At 38.6% G+C, this 12,942-nt stretch overlaps 1 protein-coding gene across 2 annotated transcripts in view; it reads left to right on the forward strand.

Annotated features, from left to right (window-relative positions):
- vps39 (VPS39 subunit of HOPS complex) overlaps positions 1-12,942 on the forward strand; it is a 27,286-nt gene that overhangs the window by 2,991 nt on the left and 11,353 nt on the right. Inside the window, exons 4-15 of one of the 2 annotated variants that reach the window (XM_014018054.1) lie at positions 2,287-2,329; positions 2,544-2,638; positions 2,766-2,864; positions 2,982-3,074; positions 3,246-3,429; positions 6,250-6,370; positions 7,766-7,886; positions 8,073-8,199; positions 8,447-8,589; positions 9,826-9,966; positions 11,332-11,473; positions 12,566-12,652. In XM_014018054.1, the coding sequence (XP_013873508.1) occupies positions 2,287-2,329; positions 2,544-2,638; positions 2,766-2,864; positions 2,982-3,074; positions 3,246-3,429; positions 6,250-6,370; positions 7,766-7,886; positions 8,073-8,199; positions 8,447-8,589; positions 9,826-9,966; positions 11,332-11,473; positions 12,566-12,652 (1,396 nt within the window). Of the gene's footprint in view, positions 1-2,286; positions 2,330-2,543; positions 2,639-2,765; positions 2,865-2,981; positions 3,075-3,245; positions 3,430-6,249; positions 6,371-7,765; positions 7,887-8,069; positions 8,200-8,446; positions 8,590-9,825; positions 9,967-11,331; positions 11,474-12,565; positions 12,653-12,942 lie in introns of both variants that reach the window. The other variant, XM_014018053.1, reaches the window with a different exon arrangement.

Here is a 12,942-nt window from a genome sequence, read left to right on the forward strand (position 1 = left end):
CCGGGGTAAGGAGGGGAGGATAGACCGTCCAAATTCACAGCCTCTTTTTTTCCGGTCTTCCTGGTCTACCAAGGACCCGGCCCACTGCGACCGGGGAGTCTGGGTCCTCCGGAGGACCCGGCCTGTGGTTTTGGACACAGCCAATGCAATATAGAATCGGCGCTAGCACAAAGGCTAACTGGCTAAGCTGAGGTTCTTCTTCCATGAAGCAGCTCTGTTGTCCTCCATCCATATTTTCAGTTACAGATTGAGTCATTTCTACCTTCTCCTCTCTGTCAACGCTCTCTGGTTTCATTTAAAAGAGACAATCATCAGATATTGTCCAAGATTAACCTTCAGGGTGGATATAGCTCACTAGCAGCCTCGCACCGAGGACCTATCCACGTCATCATTTACACAGAATGCTTTATGTGTAAATAAAATGGCTCCGTCCGTGTTGAAATATATTTTAAAAAATTTACAAAACTAAATAGCCTACAGTATTTTTACAGTCTTTATTTTACAGTTAAAATACGTTTGTAAAATAAAGTGTAATGTTACAACTAATCAGGGATCCCTTTAACAGTCTTGTTTTTATCTCTGTAGTGCAGCAATAGTTATTTTACTCCTGTACTAACTCAAATCTCTTACAAACCAAACAAAATATGTGTGTCAGAATCGGAGGGAGAACAGCACAGGGTCCCATCCTCCCAACACGACCACCTTATTTTCCTTCAAATGATATCTACAACAGCATTTCACAGGCAGCAACATTAAACTGACTAACCACCAGCTACACAACCACCTGCTGTGCACAGCTCACAGAGACAAATGAGACCAGACTTCAGAGTTTTCTGTCCAAAAACACACACTGCATCGCATCATCTGAGGAAGGCAGCACCATTTCACGAGTAAATAACGGATTGCGATCCAACAAACTGTGTACATGATGTCAGATCTTGGTTCTCCAGCAACTTCCTTAAACTGAATAGTGACAAAACAGCTTCTTTTCATCAGCGCCAAATCCACTCTTGCAAAAACCAACAACTTCTCCATTTTCATTGTCAACACCTCAGTTTTCCCTGCCCACAGGTTAACAGTCCAGATTGTCATCCTAGATGGGGGTCTCAGGGTCACCTGCTTTATTAGTACACGAGGTGTTTTATTGTGGTGAGGATATTTTATGATGGAAATATCGTATGATGCAGTCAAGACTAACTTATGGTGCTCAGTAGGGCTGCACGATATCAGGAAAACCTGCGATGTGTGATAACAATGCTTATTATTGTGATGACAATATGACTTGTGATAAACAAATACATAAGTATGTAGTATTAATGTCTTTCTGCTCTGAATTCAGGGCAAAAAAAACGTTTCCGTTCCAGCATGAATTAAAAACAATATGAGGATCTATCCAGTTGACCAAATACATGAAGGGCTCCATTTGATTGGTGAAATACTTCAAGCTTTCGTCTGAGTGACAAAATGCATAAATGCAAACTTTTGAGCCAACCATTTATTGTAGTTAATTGCACAGGCTGTTATTGCGATGACAATAAATTTTTCATATATTTTGCAGTCCTCGTGTGTGCTCAGGGTGTAAATAATAAACTAAATAAGGGTAATCAGTCCCAGCAAATGTTGGCATGTATGAGGCAGACTTCTGATGTTCTGTTTCAAATTTAACATATTAGGTACATTTTTAACTCGTAATTGGGCAACCTAAATTTAAAGTATACAGTAAAGTAGAAGACACAACTATTTAATTTTGTACGTTAATGTAAATTGGCAGTGAGCTTTAGTAAACTGCACACTTTGGGAACTGAAACTTACAATAAGGCTCCCAGATGTGTGTTGGGGGTGGGGCTCTTGTAATATCTTTAGGTGTAGAAAAAACAATTTCAGTCAAAAACTGTATTTTTATTTTTTGAATTCATTTTATTTTATTTTTCAAACTTTAATCATCTCTTAAAAAAACAAAAGTAATTCTATGCACAATAAAAAAGAGTACAAATGAAATGAAAGGCGGCAGAGAGAAGAAAAAAATCTTATAACATCTGCCCCTTTTTCCTCAGATCTAACTTCAAACAATAATAATCTTCAGTTAAACAAACAAAAACATCAAATCTTTCTAAAACAACAAATTATATGGATACAGATTATACTGTTTCATTTTTTTTTAACAATCTAGGCTTTATCATTCTCTTAAACATGTACATTGATTTAGCATTTAATCCTTGTTTATACTGTTAACTGATGTTCTGGATTCACACAGACTGATTTCATTTTGTTTCTTGCTTTCTTTAGCTTTACGTTGTCTCCCAGTACAAAATTCTTGTCAGTCTTCTGGGTAAGTTTTTATCAACATATTTTTATCTGCCTGAAATGCTGCATTAATTTAAGGTTCATTCCTGACTTTGGAGTAACCGTCCACATTCTTTTTGATCTTGTACAGCTTAACAGAGATAAACACCTTTAAAATCAGTTTTTACGCCGACACACATAGACGGCATATGTGTTTGTTGTTTAGACATTCATACAGGAATTTCCTTCATTTTTTCCAGAGAATAACATCCACGTCCATGACCTACTGACCTTTCAGCAAATCACTGTGGTGTCTAAAGCCAAAGGAGCCACGCTCTTTGCATGTGACTTAAAGGTCAGTTACAGCCTTCCTGTGTAACCAAAACAAATGCCACTATTCACAATTTTTGCTTTACAGTGATTTAATACACATTTTAAAGCTAATTTATACGTAAAACTGTGCATTTGTCTATGGTTTTCAGCAAAACGACTCAGGAGAGGAGAGGCTCAGAATGTGTGTGGCGGTGAAAAAGAAGCTCCAGCTGTATTACTGGAAGGACAGAGAGTTCCATGAGCTGCAGGTAAAATTAAATCACACTGAACATGTGAGCCATTACAGTGTGATTTAAGTTTATTTTTATTTTTCCTAACCACTTAATATATTAAGGCCGACTCACTGTTTTATTCTTGTCTCTCAGGGCGACTTGGGCGTGCCTGATATTCCCAAGTCCATGGCTTGGTGTGAAAATTCCATATGTGTTGGTTTCAAACGAGACTATTACCTCATCCGGGTAAAAAACAAACACACAAATATTTGTTTTAAACTTGTCAGTGTGCAGTTAAAAGTGCTTGTTTTTTTTCCTGTTTGTAGTGCTTTTGTTTGTGTAAACATATTCATATTAAGGCATCTAGGATATGCCTAAATGTTTATTAACCTCTGGACATTTTATCTGGACAATTAGATGGACGGTCGTGGCAGCATTAAAGAGCTGTTCCCCACTGGGAAACAGTTAGAACCTCTGGTCGCCCCACTGGCTGATGGGAAGGTTGCTGTTGGGCAGGATGACCTGACTGTGGTACTTAATGAAGAAGGAACTTGCACCCAGAAATGTGCCCTGAACTGGACAGATATTCCTATTACTATGGGTAAGAAAAATACACAACAGTGTTTTTTTTTTCTCTAGTTCTCAACCAATACTTCAGCCGTGTCTTTCTTTTCTGAGGTCACTTTTGGAACAACCCAGTGTGTTGTTTCTCTGTTATCTCCTGGGCCCCGTTTCAGAAAGCAGGCTTAACAAACCTTGGGTTGACGCAAATGGTCTCAATCAACCTAACCCGCTCTGTGATACTCAGGATTTTCAGTTTCAAAACAGCTGATATCAATTGGGTAACTTAATTCTGAGTCAAGTTACCCCTGAGTTCAGTTAGGTCCAGGTATAAGCTCTTATGTTCAACCTTTAACAAATAAATCACTTAATTCACTAGCTTCAACACACAAAATTATTGCGTGTCCCACGAAAAATAATGTGCATTTCTCCATCTTCTCTCTGCGAATATTTCATATAAGTTTATTTTACTTTTCATTGGAAATCAGAAAAAGAGCTGTGATGGACAATCGGTTGAAGAGGCTCCAGCTCCCTCTGGAGCTCAGCTTTCTTCTGTAATTTTTTTTTATTTTCAGCATTTTATTTTATTAAAACTGAATAAACTCTAAATACAATTAAAATAAATATATATACTTCTGTAAGAATTTAAACCTTTGATCATAACTTCATTAGAAAGTAGAAATGTAAATGAAATTTGATCATATTTATGTCCCTAAATCTTCCTGTGAAACAGCTACAAGCTGGACTTGAAGGAAAAGATTGAAACTTGAGCAATTAAAAACATCTAAAAATGCTTGAGTAGATTCATCCAGAAAGACGTCTAACTCTCCCGACATAAATTTCTGTGGAGAATCAACTCTAACATCTACAGGCTCCTTTAGAAAAGGATACACTATGTCCTGACTCTGTCCTCCTGCAGCTCTCAGTGAAAAAGGAAGACAAACTCAGGATTTGTTCAGTAATCCTGCTATGGAGCAGGGTTTGTTCACAGAGTAAGTTGCCAAGGTAAGTTAACTCAGGACAACTGCTATCTGGCTTTCTGAAACCCAAAACCCAGGATGTGCACATAGTTACACCAGAACTTAATCAGGATTTCTACTTATCCTGCTTTCTGAAACGGGGCTCTGATATTTACTTAGATTTGATATAAAAAAAAATCAAAATGACGCACCAGAACAGAAAACTCTTCCCTCAGCCATCTGATGACTTTATGATAAAGATGTTTAATCGAAACGTTATTCATGGTGGTCAAGAGAAGGGAAAATTATGACATGCCGTGCTTTAGTTTTACGTTTTGAAATGATAAAAGTTACAAATCACGGGTGCAGATGTGTCACATTTCAATACCATGCAGTGTATTTAAGCCCCCACTCCATGGGTTTGTCTGTATGCGGTTCTCCTCGGTTCAGCATAAGTCAAATCCATTTCTGGTTTCAGCTGTTCTTTCAGAACTACCTCAGCACTGGTTCTAAGTGGGTAGTAACACCTTTACTATTTTGACATCAGCAGACATCTTCTCTCTCTTCCTCTTGAGAGCATACATGTCAACCCCTACAGACATTTACCTGTATCTTGAGCAGGTCTGGAAATTAAAAAAATTTCCCCACCAGCCAGAGTGGCTGGTAGAAAAGGTTTTGTACCGGCCACTCAAACCTTTTACCAGCCACTATTTTTTGTTTTGTTTCTGTAACAGGGTGGCATTTAGACAATTTATGGTCCTAGTGGCCTAATTATATTGTTTGTGCCTACAATCAGATAATGGCACTCAAAATCTATTAGTGTCTTAGTATTCAAGCCAGCCTGTTTGACAAAATTAATGATGGACTTTTTGAAGTCTCTACTTCTCTTACTAACTTGCTTTTTGCTGGTGGAATACCAGTTATTTTTAGGTGGGCTACTTGGCTGGAAAAAAGCTTTTTAACCTTAATAATATGGGATAAATTTTCAAGGTGGAAAAAAACCCCAAAACTAAATTACCTTACAACTAAATTAGCTGTGGTAAATTTATCTCCTTCATTTAATAAAATCAGCATTTGCCTTTTTATCACTAGTAGTTTTTATGTTCTATAGGCTACCAGTATGAAAATGTGTCTTCTGTTCTAAGTAAGATTTTAATAACAGATGGAAATCCCTCTAGATGATCCATTGTCTAGAAAATTAAAATTGGTGCCTACAGGGAGGCGGCTCTCTGCACAATGTAAACACAACCAGCCAGGCCCAATACAGTCCGGCAAGCAAGTTACCCAAGTGGTTTCTGAGCAACTGGCCACCTGTGATTACACACACACACACACTTATAAACAGTGCTGGAAAAAAAAGGAAGTCAGATTACTAGAGAATAAAACCACAACAGCTTATTTTTTCCTTTTTCACCACAGTGGGTGAAGCTGCGTGCTGCCCACAGTCACTCCCACAGAGTGAGGGACACACTGATAGAGACAAACACACATGCTTGAGCAGAACAGACCTGAACCAAATAGAGTGAGACTGAACAATAGAGACATGGCTTTAGTTATTTAATGATCAATTATTGAATCTTTCTCAACAATAAGTTTTGATTTACATTATCTTACATAGATTTGATCACACATTCAGGAAATGATTGCCCTACTGCTTCCTGTTTTTGTTTTTGTCTATTTTCCTCTCAACATTTTGTCCTTTCTCTCTCTGAGCTGTGACGTTGAAATATTTTCCGTGTTTCCTATCAAATCTTCCATGTTTGCTCTGAAACCTCGTCCGCAGAAGTGATGAGTTCAAGCTCCCCTGTTGTTTGGAGGCTCTGTGTTATTTGACTAACTGTTGGAACTTCTTCCTCCGAAGGAAACGATTTTTCTGTAACAGTTCTTTCTTGTGTTCGCAGAGCATCAGCCTCCCTACATCATAGCAGTTCTTCCGAGGTACGTGGAGATCCGGACGTTTGAGCCCAGGCTGTTGGTGCAGAGCGTGGAGCTGCAGAGACCTCGCTTCATCACCTCAGCAGGGTGAGACAGGCAGTCCATTTTAATGCAGGACACGAAACGTCACAGGACTGAGACGGTATAAGTAGATATAAGAAACAAGACATAAACCTCAGAGATGAGAGCATCAAAGCAACAAGAATAGTAGCTGCTGATAATGTACAGCGAATGCTGATTGGCTGGCTACAGTAACACAAAATCAGGTATTCGACAGCACAGGTGTACAAATTGCATTGTTTGAACCAAATAAATAAAACTTTTAGAGAACTTCAACTGTTCGCTTCTATGTAGAATCTCTAATCTCTGCTACACAGGGGCTCAGCTGACTCCTCCCCTCCTGTTTTCTTAGTGTCGGGAGGAGCGAACTCTCGCTTTAGCATGAGAGCTCGTAGCAATAACAAACTAAAGAAACGTTTCAAAGCAGAACGTGGCTGCTGCAGTGTCTGAGCACTTACAGAGCCTGAATTTTGCTGCGAGGAGACACAGAGAGAGAGAGGAGGAGAAGAGGTGGGGACTGAAACTCCCCCAGACCCGCGACAAACTTGCCAAGACTTTACCTGTAGCTCCCAAAAATAACAGAAAACTTAAAACGCACCATCTGTGTTTTAACTAAACACCCAAAAAAACCTGTAGCTGTCCCAACAACTCATGAGGAAAACGCTGAACTGTCTGATTTCCTCCCCCGCAGTGCTCTGCTTGTCTCCTCACTGACTGTCCCCTCCTCACACACACATAGACATGTTTGTTCTTCTATCCTCATGGGGACTTTGCATTGACTTTCATTCATTTACCAGTATTTTCTATTACCATTTGACCCTAAAGCTAGCCTACACTTTACATGGGATGTGAACTGGGCTTATGTCCCCATAAGAAACAGTGGGTCCTCACCAGGCTGTGTAGTTTGCTTAATCTCTAAAGAGATGCTGCTCTTTAATATTGTTTATTTACTGTCTTAGTTGTGTGCGGTGTTTAATTTACATTTTGTTGTTCTTTGTTTTTGTTTTTTATTCAAGTGCATTTTTTGTTAGAGACTGAGAGTCCACTTTGTTAAACATTCTTTTAAAAATTAAAGTTTATTGATTTATTACACTTGCATATTACGCTTTTATAATTATTAGTTATAAAATGGTCACCAGGCAATATTATCGCTTATCGCAATAATTTGTGAGACAATTAATCGCCCAGCAAAATTTGTTATCGTGACAGGCCTACATGAGAATAAACTTGCTGGTTGTAGATCACGCATTCAGTTCTCTGGTGTTAGAGCATCAAAAATAGAGCATTATCCACTGTATGTCAATTATCATTTCTTGCTTTCATCATTTGACCCTGTTCTTATTTCTTATGTTAATATGTTGTTGGGCTACGCTTCAATTTGGACTTGTTTTTATTTTATTTTTTTATATTTTTTTCTTGCAGACCCAATATTTTGTATGTAGCCAGTAACCACTTCGTGTGGCGCCTGGTGCCCGTGTCAATAGCCAGCCAGATCCGGCAGCTTCTTCAGGACAAACAGTTTGAGCTGGCTCTTCAGCTGGCGGTGAGCATAATCACAGATTCTTTCTACATCATGGGTGATCTTTCTTGTTCTTGAGTTATTTAAAGAAATTTAAAAAGAATTTAAAGAATTATTCTTCTTGGAATGCAACATTTTTCTGCAGTAAAACCGGCAGGTTGTAATGTTGCAGGACAAACTTTTTGCTTTCTGTTTGTGTCCCGTCAGAAGATGAAGGATGATTCGGATGGTGATAAGAAGCAGCAGATACACCACATCCAGAATCTGTACGCCTTTAATCTGTTTTGCCAGAAGCGATTTGATGATTCGATGCAGGTGTTTGCCAAACTTGGAACAGGTAGGACTTCTGCTCATTACAGTTTACACTTAATATCTTTGTTCAAAGTAAACAGGTTGGCCTAATGAGTCACACTGTATCTGGGTAAAATATATATTGTTAAACTTGAACAATTACTACTTAAATCTCGAGTGTTTTATTTTTATGTGTTTTTAGAATTTTTGAGTCTCTTTCTCTCTCTTGTGTCTCAGAGCCTTTTATATTATTTAGTAACATTTAGTAACAAGTTGTCATTCTTGATTGTCAGATCCCACTCATGTGATCGGACTTTACCCAGACTTACTCCCATCGGATTATCGCAAGCAGCTGCAGTATCCCAACCCTCTACCTCCTTTATCGGTGGCCGAGCTGGAGAGAGCTCATCTTGCTCTCATTGATTATCTTACCCAGGTGTGTGTGTGTGTGTGTGTGTGTGTGTGTGTGTGTGTGTGTGTGTGTGTGTGTGTGTGTGTGTTACTCAACACAGAAATGCCAAGTAAAATCCACAGATCTGAAAATGGTTGCATGCTTTCCAAACTAATACAAATTAAAATAAGGTAACTGTTTAAACATTTTATTGGTAAACTTCAGGTAAAGTTTTGCAAATCAATGGGCCTCATGCGAGAATCGTTCGTACAAATAAATTTGTTCTTAAGTTGTGYGTATGAGTGTTTTCGGAGAATTTGTCGCATTCACCAATTCTTTTGTATTGTAAGATGTTTTTCAGATGGGAACAAAATTCACGTGTGGTCCAGACCTGTCGTATATTTKACAAGCAGTCAGTCTGCTGTTATCCAGACTGATTTTCTTCACTAATAACTTTTATATTTCATTAGTTTGAAGATACTTTGAGTTGAAAATAAATCGCACTCCATAATTATGTTGAGGCTGTTCTGTTTGAATTGGATTTATAATTTTATAATCAAACCTTTTCTTCTTTATTTAAATGAATCATGTCAACCCCTTCAGACGTTTACCTGTGGCCCTCATAAATCTGTCTTTCACTCACGGGGGTGGGGTTGCAGGCAGACTGTCAGCAGTGGAGATAAAAGTGCCTGCAGTGCAAAGCAGGACAGGGAAAAGTGGATACTTATTTCTAGCAGCAGATAAGTTGGAGTACTGGATGGAAGGTGGTTATTTAATTGAATATATTGATATTTATGTCACCCGTGGTCGTACAGTCATTAACTGTAGCAACCCACAGGAGACACGGCATTAACATTAACTGCAGTCGTCACTTCATTCCTTGGCTTCAACAGCTCCTTTAATTTCACAGTTGATGCTGCTAAAAAGACAGATTTTTTTTTCTGGATCTCTGAGAGCAGAACTTCAATCTCCGAGCTCGTAGAGTTCTTGTTTGTACTTTTCGCTGCCGTTTTCATGAATGAACACTTCCTGTTATGTACGGAAGGAAGCGTAGCCTTTTATGGCATTATTGGGGTGGTGATTATGTTCATTTCCTCTCGTCGTGCACGAGCACCTGAATAAGAACAGRTGGCATTCATCATGTTTACGCWGCTCATTTACACACTTTTCCTGAAGACAGAAGCWTTTGTTGAATCTGACGTGACATGTTCGTASGAACAAAAGAGAAATTTAGRATAAGAATTAAGTATTAACCCAAACTTTTCTCCTTTGTCCTCACAGAAACGCAGCCATCTTGTGAAACAGCTCAATGACTCYGACCCTTCAACGACGTCTCCTCTCATGGAGGGAACGCCCACCATCAAAAGTCGCAAGAAACTCCTGCAGATCATTGACACCACGCTGCTGAAATGTTACCTGCATGTACGATCACAATCTAGGTTTTTGATTTTAACTGTGTATATGACTTGTCAAACTGAACAGAGGATTAAGTTGCAAAGTACTGCAGTGAGTTATAGGTGGCTACAGTTCATTGTTGAAAATTTATCTACAATTAGATGTCAAAATAACAGAAAAAAGCTTATCCATGAGACATTGTAATGTCTAAAATATAATCCTAAATAACATTTTGAAGCACTTTTCTGAGGAGTATTAAGGATTTTGAGTAGAACGGTTCTAAAATGTGTCTACATTACCTGCATGCTAGCAAAGCAATTTTCAATACCAGCTGTGAAATCCTGATATCCTGATATGAYTTGARGTTTCCTCTTTCRAATGATGTCAAGAAATCCTWGTTAAARTACRCTAAAAAYAGGATTCAGGCCAATTTTTCAGAGGTCTTTCTAATTAGCAAGACAAATCAAGAAAATTTTCAGGAACCACTGATGTTATCAGGATGACCCTGGTATCAAAATGTAGCGTAAAAAACAGGAATCTGAAAATGTTCTTAGTTTAGTTTGACAAAGTATGATGGTCAGATATTTGAGGGAGAACTTAAAACTTAGTAAACTACAGATTTTTCTGATTTTCATAATGCAGCCATATCTGTTCCTAATGTTTCATGTTACTTACAAAATATCTGTAAACCTAAAAGAAATAATAATTGTTGTAGAACTGCAAATTCCACAGAAATGACCCCTCTTGACAAAACGACAGGAGACAGAAGTGGACGTGTCAGAACAGAAACTTTTAAAGTTTTCCTTGGTAGTGACAAGGATGGATAAGATAGGAATGAGATCATCAGAGCCACAGACCAGGCTAAACGACTGGGAGATTAAGTTACTTAATACTTTCAACAAGCTGCTGATTTAGTGATTGAGATGAACTTGTCAACAAAGCAGTTTCCTTTACAATTTCTATATAAACTTTATTTTTATAGAAATGAGGAGTGTTGAAGAAGCAAAACCTATTTTTTTCTACAGCTTGTTTGGGCTATGTGTCCACACCGAAGAGGTTCTAAAAAATTCTTCTTCATTTGCTGGTATGAACATCTAAAAACATGTAATTTCACTTCAGTGGGTTATTTAACATTTAGTGCCTAATCAGAAAAACTCCAGTCACAAATCCTGAACACACCACCAGGGATATTCAAAGAGTTGTGACATTTTTCTCTTATGTTTGCTCTGGATTTCCACGAATCTGCAGCAGATTATAAAGCGCCTGTTAAACAGAGGGTCTATTAGAGTGCCTTGTGTTTTATTATTTAAAACCTTAGACGATGWATAGAAAGATGTTTTGAAATGCACACTGTTCTTTTGTGACAGCTGCTTTTATCCTCCTGTTTTTCAGACCAACGTGGCCCTCGTGTCCCCTCTTCTTCGGTTGGAGAACAACCACTGCCACGTTGAGGAGAGCGAGTACGTTCTGAAGAAGGCCCACAAGTACAGTGAGCTTATTATTCTCTATGAAAAGAAGGGCTTACATCAGAAAGGTAAGACTCAACGGGCTGTTAGTAGACTTTGTCACAATGTGACACATGAGATCGTAACGAATGATTATGCTGTGTAAACATTATTGTTGTTGTTGTTGTTGTTATTTAAAACTAATACTGTTTTTTAACAAGATTTAAAAGCAGCTTCTTTTGCTATTGGGAAGAAAATGTGGTCCCTGTTTATTAGCTATGCTTTTATTTGTAGCTTCAAGTAAATTTTGTGAACATCTCATTTGTTTATTTTAAGCTGATGTTAAAAGAAAYGATGTGGATGACGACAGATGAGACAATCATTTGAAAAATGAGGAATTAATTTTTTATAAGCCTCAACATGACCATCATTGTTTAGCAACAAGAAATAAGTTTCCAGTTTCTCTTAAGTGTGGTTGTCTACTCAAGTGTCACTTTATGCCAGATCTTCTCCGTCTTGTTATCCATCTCCTCATTGCCTTTTAACCCAAATATAAAATCTATTTTAAATTAAGTTATTCTATATTCTTCAGCTTCAGTGAGCATCAGCTGTGTGTTTGTAGCAAAGCAGCATCTTTAGGTTTGTGTGTCAGCTCTGTGACAAAACACAGTTTATTTCAGACGAGGCCTCCTGGATTTGGTCGTTTCTTCATCACTCAGGATCAGGGGGTGTCCAATCCTGGTCCGCAAGGTACGCTACCCTGTATGTTTGACTTGTTTCCCTGCTTCAGCACACCTAATTCAGTGATTAAATTACATCTTTAAATTCAGCAGAAGCTTTGTAAAAACGCATTCATTAAAATCAGGTGTGTTGGAACAGAGAAACCTCTCAAATGTGCAGYGTAGTGGCCCTCTAGGATCAGGATTGGACACCCTGTTCTAAAATAAAACAGTCCTGCTGCTTCTGATGTTTTTGGTTTTGACACTTTGGATAGTCTCTATTATGAACACTGCAGGTTTTACCTGACCTGCAATGACTTTCTGCCTCCATCTGCTAATTAAAACACTTCCTGTTCACCACCCAAGTTCTGTTGAAGAAACGATGGAGTACATAATGACTAAGCTCACATCGGCTCTTCACTTGCCTTCCTTCAGCCCTCTCATCAGGTTGCTCTCTTGCAGCTCTGCAGGTGCTGCTGGACCAATCTACTAAGGCCAACTCTCCACTGAAAGGTCACGAGCGAACAGTGCAGTACCTCCAAAGACTCGGTGAGGATCAAGACTCAGCTGATTGATGTGGCTTTTTKTCCCCCGTCACAGAGGTGGGGGACTTAGAAATGCTTTCTGTTCGTCGGTCCGTCCGTTACAATTTCAGAAAGCTGTAACTTTCACATAGAAAGGCTAAAATACACCACTGACAACAGGAAGTGACATTCTTTTGGCTTGGAAAGCTCCATCTCTGATCCTCTTGAACTAATCAGCAACAAATTGTGTCAGAACACAGATATAAAAAGTTGATCTCACTTGCTTTCAAGCACAAACACTTTTTGGTGAAAGGC

The sequence above is a fragment of the Austrofundulus limnaeus genome, unplaced genomic scaffold (assembly GCF_001266775.1).
Source record: "Austrofundulus limnaeus strain Quisiro unplaced genomic scaffold, Austrofundulus_limnaeus-1.0 Scaffold181, whole genome shotgun sequence".
NCBI lineage: Eukaryota > Metazoa > Chordata > Actinopteri > Cyprinodontiformes > Rivulidae > Austrofundulus > Austrofundulus limnaeus.